The sequence below is a fragment of the Dipodomys ordii genome, unplaced genomic scaffold (assembly GCF_000151885.1).
Source record: "Dipodomys ordii isolate 6190 unplaced genomic scaffold, Dord_2.0 Scaffold9, whole genome shotgun sequence".
Classification (NCBI taxonomy): Eukaryota; Metazoa; Chordata; class Mammalia; order Rodentia; family Heteromyidae; genus Dipodomys; species Dipodomys ordii.
Genome location: NW_012267225.1, coordinates 13,517,729 through 13,539,889, shown reverse-complemented (window position 1 = coordinate 13,539,889; position 22,161 = coordinate 13,517,729). Strand labels below are relative to the sequence as shown.

At 38.3% G+C, this 22,161-nt stretch overlaps 1 protein-coding gene across 1 annotated transcript in view; it reads left to right on the top strand.

The window, feature by feature from the left end:
• The window catches only part of Prkdc (protein kinase, DNA-activated, catalytic polypeptide), a 195,355-nt gene that overhangs the window by 112,068 nt on the left and 61,126 nt on the right, over positions 1 to 22,161 (top strand). The window contains exons 41-58 of the mRNA XM_013009243.1: positions 891 to 1,098; positions 2,080 to 2,258; positions 4,438 to 4,606; positions 4,850 to 4,915; positions 6,107 to 6,179; positions 7,636 to 7,784; positions 8,395 to 8,529; positions 8,732 to 8,851; positions 10,439 to 10,582; positions 12,790 to 12,941; positions 13,539 to 13,670; positions 14,851 to 14,962; positions 17,316 to 17,440; positions 17,532 to 17,681; positions 18,693 to 18,866; positions 19,365 to 19,463; positions 21,020 to 21,227; positions 21,749 to 21,938. Coding sequence (XP_012864697.1) covers positions 891 to 1,098; positions 2,080 to 2,258; positions 4,438 to 4,606; positions 4,850 to 4,915; positions 6,107 to 6,179; positions 7,636 to 7,784; positions 8,395 to 8,529; positions 8,732 to 8,851; positions 10,439 to 10,582; positions 12,790 to 12,941; positions 13,539 to 13,670; positions 14,851 to 14,962; positions 17,316 to 17,440; positions 17,532 to 17,681; positions 18,693 to 18,866; positions 19,365 to 19,463; positions 21,020 to 21,227; positions 21,749 to 21,938 — 2,585 coding nt within the window. The remainder of the gene's footprint in view (positions 1 to 890; positions 1,099 to 2,079; positions 2,259 to 4,437; positions 4,607 to 4,849; positions 4,916 to 6,106; positions 6,180 to 7,635; positions 7,785 to 8,394; positions 8,530 to 8,731; positions 8,852 to 10,438; positions 10,583 to 12,789; positions 12,942 to 13,538; positions 13,671 to 14,850; positions 14,963 to 17,315; positions 17,441 to 17,531; positions 17,682 to 18,692; positions 18,867 to 19,364; positions 19,464 to 21,019; positions 21,228 to 21,748; positions 21,939 to 22,161) is intronic.

Sequence of the window (22,161 nt, the reverse complement as noted above, 5' to 3'; positions counted from 1 at the left end):
GTTTTTGCTTATGTGGTGCTGAGGAATTGAACCCAGGGCCTCAGGCATGCAAGGCAAGCGCTCTACCACTGAGCCAACTTCCCAGCCCGCAAAAACAGATTTGAGAATCATGGAAAAGATCTTTCTTCCTAATGCTTAACTTTTTTTTTTTGGGGGGGGGTAAGAAAACTTGGTGGAATTTTGTTGAGTAAGTAAGCAAGCAGGCAAAAAGACAAGCAGACAACAAAAGACAGACAAATAAAAGGGCAGGAGCACACTCTAGCAGACTGTGGATGCTCTCAAAGGGAGATAGTGAAAGAAACACCCTGATGCTAAACTTTAAAAAAGATAGATTTTTAGGGGCGCTGGTGGCTCTCGCCTGTAATCCTAGCTACTCAGGAGGTTGAGATCTAAGGATCAGAGTTTGAAGCCAGCTTAGGCAAAGAAAGTCCAAGAGACTCTTCAGTAAACTACTCAGAAAAAGCCGGAAGTGACACTGTGGCAAAGCTCAGGGACAGCATCCAGGCCCTGAGTTCAAGCCCCAGGACCCAGAGGGGAAAAAGATTTCTGGGAATGAACAAAACTACATAATGCATGTGTACTTCTTGAGTTTCATATATATCTAAATCTAATATCTATTTAAATAAGAGCTACTTATTTTTTCAATTCATAATCACTTGAGTTTATTCAGCCTGTTATGTAAGTAGGCACTTCTGAAATATTTGTTCACTTGATCTTACACACAAAAATTGAGAAGCTATGCACTGCAAGTTGTTTTGTTGTTTTTTTCTTTTGGCCGTAGTGAGATTTCAATTCAGAGCCTTATGCTTGCTAGATAGGCTTTCTACCACTTGAGCTAAAATATTTGTTCAAAGCATGAATTTCCATATTATTATATCTCTGTTTCTTAGGAGTTCTGGTGTTACACAATTAAGTCTTCTGGAAAGCGTGTATAGAATGTTCCGGAAGGATGACTTGCTTTCAAACGTCACTCGCCAAGCATTTGTAGATCGTTCTCTCCTTACCCTGTTGTGGCACTGCAATCTGGATGTTCTAAGAGAATTCTTTAGCAAAATTGTGGTGGATGCCATTGATGTGTTGAAGTCCAGGTTCACAAAGGTATTACATATTGTATTAAACTATTAATGAGAATGCTAGGGTCATTAGAGACTGCTGTGTACTCATTCAAGGAGTATTCCTTCTGAGCTAACAGCAGCATTTCACTGCAGATGGATCTGTACCAGTTCAGTGCACCAGTTCACTGTGGCGGCTCTACCGTTTGCTAGCATGATGGCTTAGAATAACAAAAATGGATTTTCTCACAGTCCTGGGCCAGAAATTCAGAGTCAGTTTCACTGGGTCCCTTGTGGTTTGGGGAGGTCACACTTCTTGTTGTGGAGACTGTTGCGGAAAAGCCTTTACTTGTCTCTTACAGCCATGAGTGGTTTTGGCATTCTTGAGCGAGTGCTGATGTCACTTCAGCCTCTGCCTCTGTTGTCAAATTAGCTTTTCCTGTCTGTCTATTATCCCTTTATATTCGTTCCTAAGTTTACATGTGGCTTCATTTAGGGCCCATCCAAACCATCCACAATTACCTCCGTATCTCTGGGTCCTTAATTTAAATATATCCCAGAGTGTTTCTTGTATTGCTGTGTGAGGAAGATAACATCACAGATTCCAGGAACTAGGACATCTTTTGGATAGTTTTCATGGGGACATCATTGATTCCCACAGGTTACTTTTAGAGATAGCATAAATTGTAGATGGTACATTTTTGATGTAAACTTTGAAACAGTTGTGAAATTGAAATTTTAGTATATTAGGTTTCTTACTTGTTCCAAACATGCCTTCCATAAGACTGTAAATATTGTATGTCCTAGGCTCACTGTTTGCACATTGTATGATATTTTGTGCTTTACCTCAGTGCTACATCTGTATTGGAAACCACAAACAACAGGGTATACTCTTACTGAAGTCATTTAGCATGTTTAGTAAGCTAATTTTCTAAGTAAGGGCATTAAATATTAAATTTTATATTTTGAATAAGATGTTTTTCATTTTTGAGAAGACCAAAGATAATTACTTGTTATTTTTTCTAAGCTAAGTGAATCTATGTTTGACACTCAAATCACCAAGAAGATGGGCTATTATAAGATAATAGATGTGATGTATTCTCGTCTTCCAAAAGATGATGTTCACTCTAAGGATTCCATAATTAATCAAGTTTTCCATGGCTCCTGTATTACAGAAGGAAATGAACTTACAAAGACACTTATTAAGTAAGAATTTACTTATTTTTGATTCTGTTTGATTTGCTAATATTTTTGCTGCACATGTTTTTGTGCAAGTATATAGTACAAAAGAATGTTTCACTTAAATGCTTATCTTTTATAGTTTTCCACAACATATAAGACTACAAACTATTTAGATTGGCTTTTGTGTGTTACTGGATAACATGTTTTATGCCATACTAATGAATCAAACCTTAGACTACTCTGTAGATAAATTGTATGTTCAATGCTAGTATGTTCAATGCTCTGGGTTCTGTCTTCACTAATAAAAAACAAAAACGAAATCCTTTAAATTCTTTTGCTGTTCTTCTCTCCCTCCCTACCCCCATTTTGTACCGTTCCCTTGCAATAACGATATATAAAACTACACCACATTTTTTTTCTTTTTCTGTGTCAGTGTTGGGGCCTGAACTCAGGGCCTTGTGCTTTTGCTTAGCTTGTTCCACTCAATACTATGGTATTACCATTTAAACCACAGTTCCACTTCTGGCTTTTGGTAGTTCATTGGAGATAAGAGTCTCACGGACTTTCCTGCCCAGGCTGGCTTTGAACTGGGATCCTCAGATCTCAGCCTCCTGATTACAGTGTGAGCCACTGGCGCCCATCTCCATCATTACATTTTAAGTGATTTACAGTGAGAAGTGATTTTGTTTTTTATGACTATTATTTGAAGTTTAAACAGTTTTAAATATCTTAAGAGACATTGTATAAAACTCAAAGTATTAAATACTTTTTCTTAAATGCATTAGTCTTCAAATGAAGTAAATCCAAGTACGACAGACTATGCTGTGTCTCATTGTGTATCTCTCAACACACTTTCTACTCTCCCAGCCCAGGCCATACCTTACCCTCTTAGTGAAGAATGGATTTTACCATCCATCCACACTCACTTGCTTACATAAGATTCAGGGGTCATTCTTGCTTCATCTATATTTCTCCAGACTCCATGAACAACACCCTGTTTCTCACTAGATCTCCCAAATTTTATCCCTTCAGTGTTGCTGAAATCAACGCCCTCGATTCTAAATCAACGCCCTCGATTCTATTTTTCTTCTGTGGTCTCATTTTACATGTGATGTTCTTTTTGAGCCATTGTAGGCATCTTTAAAGTTACTTTCCCTGGTCCTGGTTGATCTCTTCTTGCTGTGGTAACTCTACACTGCTGTAGAGTATTAGTCTGCTTGTTTCATTCCCCTACTTAAAATTCTCAGTGGCACCTGGTCTTTAGTAGCAGGAATGGATACTACTTTATGGAAAGAACCAGATAGTAAGTATTTCTGGGTTTGTGGGCCATGTATCTGTCTCAGTTATGATATTGTACCATAAAGAATGTGTTGGTAATATGTCTACAGTTGTGCATGGTTAGATTCTATAAAAATTATTTGGAAAAGTGGCTAACTTTGTGGTTTGGAACTCAGTCCTGCTGTATGAGGTCTATACAGAGCAGGCAAATGGCCAAGGACACACCTCTTCCTCTCACTGACTTAGTGGACACCTTCGATTCTCCATCCTCCCAGTGTACTGCCCAGTGTATCCATTCATTTAAGTGATATTGCAGTCTGCTCTATGTGCCTGCGTGCTAACTTACATTTCAAAACTCAGTCCAGCCAGGTGCTGGTGTATCATACCTGTAATCCTCGTTCCTCAGAAGTCTGAGATTTGAGGTTTATGGTTCAAAGTCAGTGCAGGCCAAGAAGTCTGTGAGTTTCTTATCTCCAATTAACCACTAAAACCCTGAAAGTGAATATGTGACTCAAAGTAGTAGAGCACTAGCCTTGGGGAAAAAAAAAGTGCAGGAACAATGCTCAGCCCTGACTTCAAGTACCAGGAACAGCACACACAAAAACAAAACCAAAAACAAACAAAAGAACAAAACCAAAAAACTCAGCTCAAGCCAGACAAAGTCTTGTCTCACCTATTCAGAAGGGTGAGGTAGTGGGATCACAATCTCAGGACTGGGCCATATAGCAAGACTCTGACCTTTAAACAAGCAAAACTTCCCTCAAACTCTTATCAGCTAATTTTTCTTTATCTTTTTCTGATTTTCTTTGTTTCTTTCTGTATGTGTATGTGTGGGGGTGTGGTGTGGTATGTGTGGCACTGAGGCTTGAACTCCAGGCCCGTGTGTTGCCCCTTAGCTCACTTATAATCCGAATCTACTTTTCAGGTTATGCTATGATACATTTACGGAGAATATGGCAGGAGAGAGCCAGTTGCTGGAGAGGAGACGACTTTACCATTGTGCTGCATACAACTGTGCCATTTCTGTTATCTGCTGTGTCTTCAATGAATTGAAATTTTACCAAGGTTTTCTGTTTAGTGAAAAACCAGAAAAGGTAGACCTCACCAGAGGTGTTCCGTAGGGTTGTTATTGCAAGATTTTAAAAGTTAAATTTTATCAATAACTTTATATCATAATTTCTACCTTCTGATAAAGTTATAAAAAGTGTAAAGCATAGATGCATTTTAAATCTGAAGTGATTTCAGTGATTTAATATGAAAAAATAATTCTGTAATATATTAGTAATAAGGATCTCTGCCATTTTACACATTTTTATGTGATTATTTTTGATTTATAGAACTTGCTTATTTTTGAAAATCTGATAGACTTGAAGCGCTGTTACACATTTCCTATAGAAGTTGAGGTGAGTGAAATTGTTAGTTTTGTTTTTATGTTAAAAAAGCTTATTAATTGCTCATAGAGGAAAAACAGAATGAACAATATTAAGTATTAAAGTTTGCTTCTAATTACAAAAATGGGCAGTTTCATTGAGGTATCATCTTAAGCAACTCCAATGGAATTATCCAGAAGTTGTTTTTTTTTTTTCTGAGTTGTGAAAGAAAGAATATCAACAAAAGTAGCTTTTTGGACATATTTCAGATGCCATTTTTTGAGTAAATTCCTCTAGTCAGAGAAATTCAGTTTCATACTGACAGGAATTTTGGCCTCATGGCCTTGCATGTATGATCTGACAGATTGATGGAGAAGCAATGGGACTACCTGGAGAGTTATCCAGCACATAGGACAAACTATGAGGTGTTAGCCTAGCTCACTTTGGGTGCCAGCCCTAGGATTTGATGAGAAAGTCATGGCTCCTGCCTTTATGTCTCATTTGAAATAGGAAGATGGGTAGAACACCAACCTCACATAGTATAGACTGTATATTCCCGGCCCAACTGTTGGCTTCCGCTGTCTTAGTTCTTCTTTCGTGTGTATGAATTACTGCTGCTTGCTGTGTGCTCTTTGGAAACAAGAGTAAGTTATTTGTTGAAAGCTCCCCTAAAGTCAAATAGTACCTATTTATGTAAGTGTGCAGATACTCCCTGTATGTTATTTATATACTATAATGTGGATGTAACATATAGCAAGTATAAGATGCTTACATCATAGCTATGTAATTAAAGAAACTAAGGCTCTAATGTCAAGTAAAAACTATTGGCAATTGAGGAATGGTGGTCTGTGACTGAGGAAGCTTAGCATACCCTATGTTAAGTAAGTTACACTAAGGCCAAGTACGTCTGTAGGGTACTTGGGAAAGGCTTTGTATGAGAAGGATAAGGACGCGCGCACGCACACACACACACACACACACACACACACACCAACCACACACTTTTAAATGAATGCTTTCATATACTTTTAAATTTGGTAAAATGTTTATTTAAAATTACTTATTTTGGGATGTAGCTCAGAGGTAGAACATTTGTCTAGCATGCATGAGACCTTGGGTTTTAATAATAATAATATAATAATAACCTGTGGATTTTTTTGCTAGATTGCTATAAAAATAAAAAGTGTGACTGAAATATTTTAAATGGTGCTATTGTTTTAATAGGTTCCCATGGAAAGAAAGAAAAAGTATTTTGAAATTAGGAAAGAAGCCAGGGAGGCGGCAAATGGAGGTTCAGGTAGGACATTTAAAAAATGATTAGATTAGAAAGTTTCTAATAGTTGGTATTTATGTAAACAAGATTACATTTTAAACACTCCAAAACACTGAAATTGAGTTTTTTAAAATACATTATTTTTGGGCTGGGAAGGTGGCTCAGTGGTAGAGTGCTTGTCTCCCAGGCATGAGGCCTTGGGTTTGATTCCTCAGCACCACATAAGAAGAAAAAGCTGGAAGTGGTGCTGTGGCTCAAGTGGTAGAGCGCTAGCCTTGAGCTGAAGAGCTGAGGGACAGAGCCCAGGCCCAGAGTTCAGGCCCCATGACTGACAAAAAATTTTAAAAAAATTAAATATTATTTTCAAGTGACTGCTGGAATTAAAATTTGAAAGAAAAGTAATTAGCTAAATTTAACTAATAAGTTCTCTTGGGAGGGCTGAGGCAAGTCTGGTTTGATGTTTGTTTTTATATGGACATGGAATATGTTAGTATTTTATCTGTACACATTCAGAAAGCAACATTAGAGATTGTAAGTCTTCCTGACATTCTTCTCTTCGAAATGTTTTAGGTTACAAGAGTTTTAGCTGCCATAGGGCCTGTTGCCCTCCTTTCTGCACTCTTCACTTGGGTTCTGGTTGCAGTTATGCCTGGGGGTTCAGGGTTTGTTTCAGCCTTGGGCATTTGTGTTTTTGGCTCCTCTGACACTCTTAGCTCTGGACATCAGCTTCCCTCAGCACATTGAATTTAAATCCTATGAAGGAAACTCTCCCTGGTCTCCCTGTTTAAAGTTAACCTTCTGTCCTTCCACATGCTCCTTGTTTTAATTTTTAAATTTTTTTCTCCTTTATTTTTCTGTGTAAGTTTGTGTGTGTGTGTGTGTGTGTGTGTGTGTGTGTGTGTGTGCACGCGCACACACACACTAATACTGGGGCTTGAGCTCAAGTCTGAGCAATTTTCCACTCAACGCTGACATTCTACTACTTGAGTGATGCTCCATGTTTGGGTTTTTTTTTTTTAGTGGTTAACTGGAAATAAGAATCTCTAGGACTTTTCTGCCCAAGCTAGCTTTGAAATGTAATTTGCAATTCTCAGATTTTAGCCTCCAGAGTTGCTGGATTATAGGAGTTAACCACTAGCCTGAAATGTTGCAGCCTTGCCTTAGTCTTTGAGTGCTGGGATTTCAGCCATGTCTTTCATGTCTGACTTCATCATCAAAATTTAAATTCAGAGTAATTCTATTAAAAATTGAAACCAGTTTAATTTCTTTGTAATTAAACTGGAAGAGTGTTTCATATTGACAAAAGACAGAGGTTTTATCCTCAGTTCCTTTTTGTTTGTTAATCTGTACAGTGGTTGGAGAGTCTCAGGGTTGAATAAAGCCTTAGCTAAAAGTATCCTTTAATTTTAATATCATTTGAGTGGAGAGAAATACTTTTCTTACTATTTTTGAACCCATGTGTTTTCTTCTTATTTTTCAGATGGTCCTCATTATATTTCTTCCTTGTCATATATGGAAGACAGTAGCCTGAGTGAGGAAATGAGTCAATTTGATTTCTCAACTGGAGTTCAGAGCTATTCCTACAGCTCCCAAGACCCTAAATCTACTATTGGTCATTTTCGGACACGAGTAATCACATTTCATCTATTAAAAGAGTATTGATAAAGTTTGTAAAGATCACAGCTATACTAGTGGATGCCAATTTTTTTTTATCAGTTGTCTTTGGAGAGTAGTTGTGGAGAGTAGTGTTAATCAGAAGATTTTAGCAAGAATTCTTATCATTTGATCTAGTAAACATAGAAATCTGATTTCATCAGCACAGGAAGCAAATTTTGAGATCAGGGTCAAGGTAGGGGTATGCTCTGACTTGGAGTGCTTCCCCAGGGAGTGACTGGCCAGATGGAATCTGGAGAAAATATGTGCCTGGAGTATAAAGAAAACTGAGGTTCTGTTCACTCTTTAGTTACTAATTAAGAAAACATGTGAAAGCCAGGTGCTGGTGGCTAAAGCTTGTAATTCTGGCTACTCAGGAGGCTGAGATCTGAAGCCAATCTGGGCAGGAAAGTCCCAGGACTGTCACAAAAGTCCCCGGACTGTCACAAAAAAAAGAAGAAAACATACCAAATGTATTGGCTATTATTAGCAAATTATTAAGTATGTATTAATGTGATATTACTCCCCAGATGAGCATCTCTGGTCAACTGACATTTGAGATTTCACTGGATTCTTTCCTTCACAGGAACGACAAGACCCTAAGATCCAAGATGATGTTTTGGAGTTAGAAATGGATGAGCTCAATCAGCATGAATGTATGGCAAACATGACAGCACTGATTAAGCACATGCAGAGAAACCTGACACCCAAAGGAGAAGAGGTGTTTTTCCTACTAATCTTCTATTGTGTTTATATTTTTTAGTGACTTATTGAGAATTAACATTTTATATGGAAATGTAAATGACATTTCATATCAAACTTTTTTTTAACTGTTTATAACTTACTTTTTTATTGCTTTTTTACCGTATTAAATGTGAGGTCTTTTTTCTTTCTACATTTTAAAGTAATTCTGTCTATTTCAGGGTTCAGTGTCAAAAGATTTTCCTCCTTGGATGAAATTTATTCATGATAAACTAGGAAATTCAACAGTACCGTTAAATATCCGTCTCTTCTTAGCCAAGCTTGTTATTAATGCAGAAGAGGTAATTTCTTATTTCTTTAACAGTTCTTTGTATATTTGTACATCTGCTTAATTAAATAGCACAACAAAAGAAGCTATAAAAGGATAGAGCATGACATTACTGTTTTTTGTAAGCATATGTAATCAATCAATTAAGGCCCTGAGTTAATTTATTGCAAAAACATTATATTGAACTACTTCAGCGTTTTTTTGTAGTACTAGGATCTGAATTCAGAGCCTTAAACTTGCTTTAGAGTGCTTTACTTCTTGAACCATGACCCTGTATCTAATTTTTCAACATTCTCTGAGCAAACATGTTAATTAATTTGTACTGAGTTAAATGTAAATTTATACAAAGTACATGTGGCAACTTTCTTAAGGCTTTATAGTAGCAGAATAATGGGTGAAGATATTCCTATTGACTTTATAAAAATAGCCGAGTTTCTTCTCTTATGTACGTGCTGAATTTAATAGTTTGTCTGTACACATTACAAGTATTAATGGAATACCTTCCACTAAATGAGAGTTAAGTATATTTTGGAAACAATCCTGAACTTAGCCTGGTTAAATGTAGAGTGGGTTGGACTTTGTGAAGAAGTTCTTCTGTAAGAAGAAGTGGGCCCCGAAATCTAGATGCTAGTGGGTCATACCTGTAATCCTACTACTCAGGAGGCTAAGATCTGAAAATTGTGGTTCAAACCTAGCCTGGGCATGCATACAAATCACAGAGAATTCCAACTAACCACCAAAAAAACTGAAAGTAAAGCTGTGGCTCAAGTGATGCCAACCTTCTGTGATATCTAAGCAAGAGCACAAGGCCCTGGGTTCAAGTTCTAATACCGTATTAGCATCCTTCACACCCCTGAGCTCTCTAAAAAAGAAATAGATCCTGAGAGAGCTAACATGTCTGCAGTGGTAGCATGGACCATTGGGACATGATCTGCATGCAAGGCATACGAGAAGTGGGTGAGTTGGGCCAGGCTATCTGAGATTTTCTATTACATCTGGCTCATTTGTTGAGTCATTAGAAAGTCCTGCTAGGTGCTTGGCAGGTTTTTGGCAAACTCAAAAAATTCATTCTGGGCCAGGCGCTGGTGGCTCACGCCTGTAATCGTAGCTACTCAGGAGACTGAGATCTGAGGATCTCGGTTCAAAGCCAGCCCAGGCAGGAGAGACTGTGAGACTCCTATCTCCAATAAACCACCAGATAACCGGAAGTGGCGCTGTAGCTCAAGTGGGAGAGCGCTCGCCTTGAGCTGAAGAGCTGAGGGACAGCGCCCAGGCCCAGAGTTCAAGCCTACAACCGACCAAAAAAAAAAAAAAATCATTCTGGGACTGCAGCAGGGCCCACTTTCCTCAGAGTCTCATTGAATTTCCAGCTCTTCAGGTTTCTGTCATATGGTAACAGTGGCTTTAAGCATTGTCAGGAATTGTCATTAAGTTATTTGAGGAGTCCATGAAGAGGAAACTTAGTGCAAATGCATTCTGATTAAGCCAGGTAAATGTTTTATTTTACTGTTTTATATATGTTTATTTAAGTTGATGGAAGATATGTTTCTGAATTAATAATTTGATTCTTCAGAATCCTCTATATTGAAATCTCTCTTAGGTCTTTCGCCCTTATGCAAAGCACTGGCTTAGCCCCTTGCTGCAGCTGGCTGTTTCTGAAAACAATGGAGGAGAAGGAATTCACTACATGGTGGTTGAAATAGTAGCTACTATTCTCTCATGGACAGGCTTGGCTACTCCTACAGTAAGGAACAATATATGTCTGCATAGTCATATTATTACTCCTTTGCTGATACCCAAGTGATTGGATGGTTGACTATTCACACTTTTTTTTTGTCAGTTGTGGAGCCTAGGCAGGGCCTAGACACTACCCCTGAGCTTTTTCACTCAAGGCTAGTGCTCTTCCATTTTGAACCATAGCTCTACTTCTGGTGGTTAATTGGAGATAAGAGTTTCATGGACTGGCTTTGAGCCACAATCCTCAGATCTCAGCCTCTTGAGAAGCTAGGATTATAGGCATGAGCCACACTTAATGATGGCTTTCCTGTCTTAGCAGTTTTTGCTAACATTACTATGCTGCTCTTACACTACACCACCTCACTCTGCTTGTTTGTGTTTCATGCTTTTGATAATCCAGCTCTTTTTTTTTTTTTTTTGTCAGATGTGCAGCTTGAATTTGGAACTTGGGTGCTGTACCTGTTCTCTTTTTGCCCAGGACTAGCACTCTTCCACTTTGAGCCACGGTGCCACTTCTGGTTTTCTGGTGGAAGATAGAGTCTTTTTTTTTTTTTTTTGGGTCCCGTCGTGGGGCCTGAACTCTGGGCCTGAGCACTGTCCCTCAGCTCTTCAGCTCAAAGCTAGCGCTCTACCACTTGAGCCACAGAGCCACTTCCGGCTTTTTTCTTTTTGCTTATGTGGTGCTGAGGAATCGAACCCAGGGCCTCAGGCATGCAAGGCAAGCACTCTACCACTGAGCCAACTTCCCAGCCCGAAGATAGAGTCTTTTGGGGACTTTCCTGCCTGAGCTGGCTTTGAACTGTGATCTTCAGATCTCAGCCTCTTCAGTAGCTAGGATTATAGGCTTGAGCTACCAGTACCCTGCTCTGACTTGCCTTTATTACTGAGATATCACATGTTGGTTTTCTTTTGGATGCTGCTGCTTCTTGCCTGGAGCTTGGAAGCTAGATAACAGATGTATTAAAATTATGTTTATAATTAAGTGTCAGTAGACCCTGAGTATGAGGTTCTGGGGACTTCTGCTGCCTCAATTTCCTAGATTACTTTTTGGCACTTACTAGTTTATTTACACTGAGAATACGAATATCCATAATAGTAGAGATTGCTATGATAGTAATTGCCAGATGACTGCCTCCATGTTGTACTATCTATTATACACAGCCCTTAGGAAACATCATATACAAGCATTTCGCTTTCTCCTGTATTTATGTCTGGAGATACCTCTCTCATTGCACAGTAAACCATATCTAGATTTCTTAGTATTAATTTGATAAAAAGGCAATAATTTGTAGTTAGATTAATGACATTAAAAATTGAATGTGGTTGGTTTTACTTGGGAGCCATTGGGAAGACTGATGTCAATATCAGGAGTTCAGCTAATCTAATCCTGATAAGGTGGAACTGACATCTACTTGTGGAGCAACAGAATCATAAAAGGTAGTGACTGGGCTGCCTTCAATCTCCTCAGTTACATCACTGTCATTGTGGTAACATGAATCAAAACCTCTGGGACAGCAGAGGCTCATCAGGGGTCAGGCAGCTGAACTCTGTGGACGAGCTTCAAATAAGACTCATGTAGTTTTATGGACTTAGAGACAGATGGGGGACAGGGAGAATGCAAAAGAGAAGAACTCAGAGCCAAAAAAGTACTGGGTAATAGTGAAAGCAAGTCTTCCTGCTTATCACTCCTACCCCTTAAGGCAGGAGGTCTCATCAGAGGCATCTGATGAAAACCTCTGTTCTGGGCCTCAGAATAAAAGCACCTAGAAATATTGGCTCTGGGTAGATAATAATATGAAGACTATGGCAGCCAAGGCGTGAGCTCCCCATTGTACCCAAGTCTTGTGTGTAGCAGGTTTTTGTTTTTGTTTTGGTTGTTCTTTTAAAGAATAAGACTTTTACAACTAGGCGCAGGTAGCTCACACTTGTAATCCTAGCTCTTCAGGAGGCTGAGATCTGAGGATTGCAGTTCAAAGTCAGCCTGGTCAGCAAAGTCATGAGACTCTTATCTCGAGTTGACCACCAGAAAACCAGAAGTGGCGCTCTGACTCAAAGTGGTAGAGCATTAGCCTTGAGCAAAAAAGCTCAGGGACACTACTCCGGCCCTGAATTCAAACCCCCAGAACTGACCAAAAAAAAAATTGACTTTTGGATTAAAACTTGTTTTTCTACAATTGAATGCTGTATAATAATATAGAATTTTTCTGTTTTCAGGGGGTCCCTAAAAATGAAGTATTAGCAAATCGTTTGCTTCATTTCCTAATGAAACATGTCTTTTATCCAAAAAGAGCTGTGTTTAGACATAACCTTGAAATTATAAAAACTGTTGTGGAATGCTGGAAAGAGTGTCTCTCAATTCCTTACAGGTATTCATTTGCTAGTTACTGCCATCTTGTTTAGAAGTTGATGATAAAATGCTGCAAATAGTGATGATAATGATAGGTAATTATATGGAATGTGGAACATAATTTGAAGTAGAGTCCACTTATAAAGATATATTTTGTCACCCATAAAGTCACACCTTCCAGAATCTGTCACCAGAAGCATCCAGAGATGCAGACAGTACCTCTGATGGTCCTTGCTTTGTTTTGGCTCCCATCTGGCTTTGCCTCCATACCTTGTGCAATCTGCCCTGTACTGCTTCATTCCCAAAGGGGCCTATAGGACTTTGTTGTTTGATTAGCAGAGCCTAATGTAAGCTAAAACTTAACAAACAGGTTTTCATGTTGACTACTAGGGCTTTGGGCATTTACATTTCTAGGATATAAGAAATTCAAAACTACTGATGTCACAAAACTAGAATAAACTACATGAACAAAGGGAGGATATAAGAATGTGTTTTAGAGGTGAGAAAAGACATGTTTCTTATACTTCATAGCTGGAAATTGGCTTTAGAAAATGCATTATATCCTTCTAATTTCATTTTATGACAATATGCTTTCGCACTTCTGCTTTTATTTCAGGCTAATATTTGAAAAGTTTTCCAGCCAGAACACTAATTCTAAAGACAATTCCATAGGGATTCAGTTATTAGGCATTGTAATAGCCAATAATTTGCCTCCCTATGACCCAAAGTGTGGCATAGAGAGTATTGAGTAAGTATAATATTTTTTATTTGATTTTTTTAATTTTTAGGTTAACTTATATCTGGATTGGATTTTCAAAGTAGAGCAAGTTTCAGTTTGATACATTTAATGATCAGAACTTGAGTTTAAAGTATTTCTACCTAAAATTATGAAATTTGGTTAACAGACCAACTGGGAGTAGAAATATTTCTGCTGTGGAAAAAAAAGGGATATAGATTTGAAAAAAATTAGTGTAATCTTTTTCATGTATGAGTTGATTGATAAGAGGAGTTAGATTAAAATTGACATTTTCAGCATTTACCCTTGAAAATACATGGACTTAGTGAGAAGCTTAATTCAAGGGTCTTGACTGTGAAGGTGATGCAGCTCAATACTAACTGCTCTGTCCCTGGACTACCTTGCTTCTACTGTTTCAGCCCCATTAAGTCTCTCCTGAATGATGATTGTCACTTCTTTTGGTCAGGATGAGTGAGCTGTGTGAAGGGAAGGGCTCTAGTAAGATAGTGTTAAACTATCACAAAAGCCCTTTCCTCATCTTACTATTTAGGACTTTTGAACTTGGTGTTTACACTATGGTTGCTCTGTGTACTTTAGCCCAGTACTCTTGGCCTCTCCACTTGCTCTGGTTAGTTCTTTGTATCTACCTCTTCAGACTTGTCCTGCCAGCCCCTGGTGCTAGGTGGCATGTGACACCAGGGTTTAGGCAGCTATTGGCTCAGCACAGACATGCTCACTTTTAGACTTTTTTTGAGCTTTGGCTTCCACACCATAAACAACCTCACAGAGTAGTCGAAGGGCTAACAATTAATTTGTCTCTTTACAGAAGGTACAAGCCTTCTTGTTCTCAAAATTGTACTTTCCTTGCCTTTGCCATTGTAAGTGGCTTTTGACAGGGGTCAGTTCTGCATAGTTTTGAATAGTGGCTCTTCGTCTCCTGCAGTTTTCTGTGGCATCAGCCACAGTGACCAAAGTGTTCCCCTGTGGTTGAACAGTAGATTTGCATGGTTATATATATATATATCAGAGCCCTTAAGTCCATATGCAAGCATGTTTTCATACAAGCAATTTGCATCATGTTTTATATTCACACTTTCTTAATGTGTGCTATTATTATAAGAAAGAGATTATATTTTTGTGTCAAAGATCAATGGATTATTTTATGCATATTAACTTTCTGTATTTGTTGCAGATACTTTCAAGCTTTGGTTAATAATATGTCTTTTGTAAAATATAAAGAGGTATATGCAGCAGCAGCAGAAGTCCTAGGACTTGTTCTTCAATATATGTTTGAAAGAAAAAATGTGAGTGTGCTGAACAATTCTAAATGAGTGCTTCTTTTCCAGTTTTGTCTTTTAGTGACCCTTCACTTTATATGTATGTATTTTATACTATTTAAAACAGAGCAGGCATCTACACTGATTCATATCTCATTCTCTTTCCTCTGTATATCAAATATAATGCTTTTTTAATTTAAAGCTATCATAAGACTTCACATACCTGGAATCATGGCAAAACATTTGAAAATTGGATATTTTATTTTATTATTTTTTATTTTTTGTTGGTCATGGGGCTTGAACTCAGGGCCTGGGTGCTGTCCTTGATATTTTTCTGCTCAAGGCTAGCACTCTACCACTTGAGCCACAGCACCACTTCCAGCTTTTTCTTTTTATTTGGCACTGAGGAATTGAACCCAGGACTTCATGAATGCTAGGTAAGTACTCTACCACTAAGCCACATTCCCAGCCCTGTGACTTTTTATTTTAAGAATTGGGATAAGAATTTTTTAACCAGATTTTTTTTTGTAGAAGTTCTTTTAGGGAAAAGTATGCTGGTAGATATCTGTTGTGGTTCAGGTCAACTTATCCTGGTCAAGTCCTCCTTCCAGATGAATAAAGCTGTTAATAAGCAAGAACAGGATCTTTCAGGGAACCTTCCTCAGTCTCATGCGACCTACTCATTGTACATGATTTTGCAATGAGTGTTTAAATGTAACATACTTTGAGATCAGAGTATTCCACCGTTATGTGAAAATTACTTGTTAAATAGCACATATAACTACATGGGCCCATGTGCACAGCAGCATGCTCTAACTTAACTAGTGTAGCCTACGGAGGCTTTCTGCATCACACAGCATCCTCTTGTGTTAACACCCTGCTGTGGAGGGTTGCTTTTTGTGTTAAGATGCCATGCATGGGTTGGATGAAGCTTAGTTGCAGAGCACAGCATGTGTGAGGCCCTAGGTTCTACCTCCAGTGCCAGGATAAAAAAAAAGTTGCTGTACAGTTTCCCAGGATCTTTATTGCAGTTTTGCTGGAGTGGGGCAGACAGCTTCCTTCCCACCTTATTTAGTTTCTTTTGCGTTTTCCTAGCTGTTTTGGTCTTCTTATTCATTACTCTTCTATCCATCTCATCCAGCTTTATGGATTTAAAACTGTCTTTGTGTTAGTGATTCCCAAATTTGTGTCTAGCGTGTCTCTTAAGAGAAAGACAGGATGAGGTGAGGCTGGTGGTAAGAGGCTTAGGAGAATCCAGTAATCCTGGGTATATACCAAGGGATGCAGAAGGGCAAACTTGGCTTGCATTTTCGCTGCTCTGATTACTGGTTTGTTTATATTTAAGTAAAATTAACTCAAGGAAATACCCTCCCCTACCTCCTTGGCAAGATCAAACTTCACTTTATTTTATTGTCTCTGTGTTGGGTTGGCTGGGGCTTGAACTCAGGGCCTAGGTGTTGTCCCTGAGGTTTTTGTATACAAGACTAGTGCTCTACCATTTTGAGCCACAGCTCTATTTCTAGCTTTTTGGTAGTTAAATAGAGATAAGAGACTCACAGACTTTCCTGCCCTTGCTGGCTTTGAACTAGGATCCTCAGATCAGCCTGAGTAGTTAGGATTATAGATGTGAGCCACTGGCAGGGGGTGGGTGGGGGTGTAACTTCTAGCTTTTTTCGTGATTAGTTGGAGATAAGAGACTAATGGACTTTCCTCCTCAGGCTACCTTTGGACTTTGTGATCTTCAGATCTCAGCCTCTTGAGTAGCTAGGGTTACAAGCATAAACCACTGGCACCTGACTCATTTCAACTTAAGATAAACAATAAAGGCTTTTGTCTTACATAGTTTCTTTTTTCACAAACATTAAATTTGCGTAGTTAGTGTAGAAATTTGGTAAGTAAAACAAAACATGAGGAAGTAGAACATGTCTCTGCAAGCGTTGTCCATCTTTATTCCCAGCTCTGTGCACCAGGGTGTGTGTGTGTGCCTGCTCCTTTGTCTTTATCCATACTCTTCCATAACTTGCTTTGTATACTTGCTAGACTTATTTCTTCATGTCATTAAACAGTTTAAATAAAAAGACATATACTAAGCAATGGCTCTACCATAAAAAGATATACTCTCAGCCCCCCCAAAAACATATACTATAAATCAATAATAAAATATTAATTGAAAATACTGTATGTTGGGTTCAAATCCACCGACATTTGTGGTTAATATCATCCCTTGACTGACTGACCTTCCATCCTTCCTTCCCTCTTTCCTTATCTTCCTCTCTCTGTCTCTGTCTCTCTCTTTCTTTGGTGTAGGTGGTAAACCTTATTTTTAATACTTAACACAACTTTCCACTTTATGTATTTCAAAAACCCCTGATTATTTTAGGTGCTAGCAGAGTCGATACATGAACTGGTTGTAAAACAATTGAAACAACATCAAAATACTATGGAAGACAAATTTATTGTGTGCTTGAACAAAGTAGTAAAGGGCTTCCCTCGCCTTGCTGACAGGTAGGCTCAGTCAGCTGGGTGGGTTGTGGTAGGAGATGTTGGTAAGGTGATCAGTGCCCAATCCCTCACCAGCCCCTGTCCTGTCCTTTAGATTCTTGAATGCTGTATTCTTTCTCTTGCCAAAATTTCATGGAATAATGAAGACACTTTGTCTAGAGGTAATATGTTGTCGTGCAGAGGAAATAACAGACCTGTACTTCCAGCTGAAGAGCAAGGACTTTTTTCAAGTCATGAGACATAGGTAAGTGAATACCAGCCCCACACACTAGGATCCCATACATTTTCTCATTCACATATCTCATTAAACTCATGAAGTATTTAGAAGTTTTCATGAAAGGCATATTTGCATGATATGATTCTAAGAAGAAAAGATGAAGACAGTATAGGAATGTAATGTGGGGCTATTCATGTCCTCCCCTGAAAGGCCACATCCTGGGCCTTGAACACCTTACCTAAAAATAAAGCTAGTGTCTCTGGCTCTTCAGATTTGTGTGTGGTTTTGAGCTCCATAACTGTTTTGTCAGGTACAAGCCTTTTGTTATGTATTAAAATTGTCCTTTTATTTTCAAAATTATGATGTATCATAAAAGTAAATTTCAAAGATAAAGCTGCTGGTTACTTATTAGTCTTTTTAGTGTTTATCTATACAAATTATTGGTAAATGTATAATGTACTAGCAAACAATGTATGTCATTGTATTGTTACTCTTCAGTAAATATCTACTGTGTATAGGCATTACACTGAGTGCTTTGAGGAGTAAAAAAGCCAAAACAAAGGAAGTAGTCACTTGCTTCATTTAGAACCAAGACTATACTTTAACTTCATTGTCTGACATGATAGTTGCTAGAAATAACTTGATCCTCCCTTCCTTCTTTTTTTTTTCTTTTTTGCTTAAGGGGTTATTAGTTGGTGGTAGAAATTTTATGAGATAGGGCTAGTTGGAATTTCCTGGAGTGTGCCCTTAAAAGGTGTATGTTGTTGATTCCTCTTTCTCTCTTTTATATTTTATTCCTCCTTTTTTCTTTCTGAGACAGAGTTCAATGAAAACAGAAGTGGCTAACAGTGAAAGCAAAAATGGCTAACAGTATGGCTGAAGTGGTAGAGCACCTGCCTAGCAAGGATGAGGTCCTGAGTTCAAACTCCAGTACCACCAAAATAAAAGAAAAAAAATATAGAGTATCAACAAAAAAAGAGAAAGTATAATGATGTTGTTAAGTTTGTACGTTTTCAAGAATCTCTTTTTTTATTATAGAGATGATGAAAGACAAAAAGTGTGTTTGGACATAATTTATAAGATAATGGCAAAATTAAAACCAGTAGAACTCCGAGAACTTCTGAACCCTATCATGGAATTTGTCTCCCATCCTTCTCCAATGTGTAGGGAACAAATGTATAACATTGTCATGTGGATTTATGATAATTACAGGTAAGTTACATAATACTTAAATTTTTAAATCATATTTTATTTAACTGAGTGAATATGACATCAGAATATATTACTTTTTGCAGGGATTATGTGCATTTTAGTGATCTGGAACATAGTAGAACCTTATACCACATAATAATTGTTTAACAAATTTACTTTAATATATTGATTTCTATTGTTATTCTAAATCATTTCATGAATATTTGAAATTATTTAGACATCAGTTGCATTAAGAGTATATGAGTGTTCGCTTAAACGGCTTATTTTTGTAGCTTAAGTTTTAAGATCTGGCAAGATTAAGGAGGAAATTCTGCCAAGATGTGTCATCCCTCACAACCTATGCCTAGAGAGGAAGACAGTCTCAGAGGCTACATTATCCCTGGAAGTCAGAGTCCTCTGGGAAAAGCCAGACTTTTTTTCTTCAGTCTATACCACAGAGATAGAAAAGACTTTTAATGTTTTGTCTTTTTTGTTGTTGTTGTTAATTTTCTCAAACAGAGATCCAGAAAGTCAAATGGATGGTGACTCCCAGGAAATACTTAAATTGGCCAAAGATGTGTTGATTCAAGGATTGATTGATGAGAACCTTGGGCTTCAGTATGTGCTTCTCCTGGAATTATTGGACCGACATACTACATTTTAGGGACCTTGCTCTCGAGAGCAGCTTAGACTAATTCTATATGTTATGAGCATTTTCTCTGCTTCCTACATTCCCTCTGTGCTGGTGCAGTGTGGGTTATAATTTTTCAGTATGAAAATAATGATCTGCTTTGCACTTAACATCAACAGTCAGCGTCATACTCTACATATTAATATTGAGAGGCATGTTGGAAACCTTAAAAAATAAGCAGTCATATTATGAGTGATGAGTGTTGTGATCTAATGTCTACTCTAACTCATTATATGCGTGTCTGATCAAGGACTGGTTATGTAAGAAAGGCTCTAAGATTTTTATACAATTTGATATATCACTTTTTTTCCATTGGCAACGATTTTAAATTCATTAAGCCTTCAGAAGTTACATCTAGATTTCATAAACATTATTAAATTATTAAGTATAATAAAATAGTATTTAATTACTCTTTGGCTATAACCTATAATCTTGGAATGAACTGTTTTAGCAAAGCAGGAAGGATTATATGAAATTTTTTGTTGCTGTTGTCTGTGCTGGAGCTCAAACCCAGAGCCTTATATGTGCTACATAGCACTCTACCACTGAGCTACACTCTGGCTCTGAGATTTCTTTTATCTTTTGTGTGTGTGTGTGTGTGTGTGTGTGTATGTGTGTGTGTATGTGTGTGTGTGTGTGTGTGTGTGTGTGTGTGTGTGTGTGTTGGCACTGGAACTTGAGTACCTCATACTCTCACTTGGCTTTTTTTCTCAAATTGGAGCACTAGCAGTTGAACCACATCTATACTTCCAGCGTTTTTTTTTTTTTTTTTTTTAACTGGTTAATTGAAGATAAGAGTCTTACCAACTTTACTTCCTGGGCTAGATTCAAACCATGCCTCTCAGATCTCAACCTAAGCAGCTAGAATAAATATTGTGAGCCATCAGTGACTGGTCCTGAAACTCCTTAAAATGAATTTTCAGGGGACTGGGAAGGTGGCTCAGTGGTAGAGTGCTTGCCCTGCATGCATGAGGCCCTGGGTTCGATTCCTCGGTACCATATAAGCAGAAAAAGCCAGAAGTGGTGCTATGGCTCAAGTGATAGAGTGCTAGCTTTGAGCTGAAGAGCTGAGGGACAGCACCCAGGCCCAGAGTTAAGGCCCCATGATCAACCAAAAAAAAAAAAAAGTTTTCAGTTTCAACATTTTTTTTTATTTTATTTTATTTGTGACCATACTGTACAGAGGGGATTTTCAACATTGTTAACATTAATATAGTTACCATTGAAAGCTTCCCAGGGAGTAGAGACAGGAGCATAAAATCTCTCAATCCTTCACCTCATAATAATTACATTACAGTTTTAGGGATATACCTACTTCAGTGTGTTTTTACTTTTTGTAATTCAGATCATACTCTTTACATAGCTTTGGGTGTAGTTTTCCTGTCCATGACTGGAAAGCTATGTCCTTCCCACATAACACTGTATGCAATTGTTTCCTGCATTTGGCAGTCTCTGAGCATGTGCTCTTCTCTCTGTTTTTCAGATTAATTATTCGGAATTTCTGGAGCCATGAAACCAGATTACCATCAAATACCTTGGACCGATTATTGGCACTAAATTCTTTATATTCTCCTAAGATTGAAGTTCACTTTTTAAGTTTAGCAACAAATTTTCTTCTTGAAATGACCAGGATGAGCCCTGATTATCTGAACCCCATATTTGAGCATCCTCTGTCAGAGTGCGAATTTCAGGTGAAGTGCTTGTGTGTTGATCATGTAGTGAATGCCTCTAGCAGTGTCAAACCTGATTTCTTGTTTTTTTTTTTTGAAGGAACACACATTTCTTTCTAAGGCACTAACAGGCTTCTGGCCTGGAACTCACTATGCAGTTCTAAGCTGGCCTCAAACTTGCCTTTCTCCTGCCTCTGTCTCCCTAATTCTGGGATTACAATGAGCACCACTGCATTTGCTCTATTCTTGGGTTTTATTTTATTTTTGTCAGTACTTAGACTTGAACTCAGGGCCTCTTGCTTTCACTTGGCTTTTTTGCTCAAGTCTGATGCTCTTATCACTAGAGCCACCTCTACCACTGGCATTTTGGAGGTAAGATTCTCATGGACTTTCTGCCTGGGCTGGCTTCAAACTGAGATCCTCAGATTTCAGCCTCCTGAGTAGCTAGGATTACAGACATGAGGCACTAGCACTTGGTTTATTCTTGGATTTTAAATAAAAACATCTCAGTATTGCTGTACAAAGAAACTTTCTTCCTGCAGGAGTGTACCATTGATCCTGACTGGCGCTTCCGAAGTACTGTTCTCACTCCGATGTTTATTGAGACCCAGGCTTCTCTGAGCACCCCCCAGACCCAAACCCAGGAAGGCTTCCTCCAAACTCGAGGGCCAAAGACTGGACAAGTACGAGCCACCCAACAGCAATATGATTTTACTCCTACACAAACTACAGGTAAAAACCACCCCTATGCTTTGACCTATGGAAGCAGCATCTATTGCATGAACACTCTCCTTTGTGAGATTTTTTTTTTTTTTTTGGTCCGGTCGTGGGGCCTGAACTCTGGACCTGGACGCTGTCCCTCAGCTCTTCAGCTCAAGGCTAGCACTCTACCACTTGAGCCACAGCGCCACTTCCGGCTTTTTTCTTATGTGGTGCTGAGGAATCGAACCCAGGG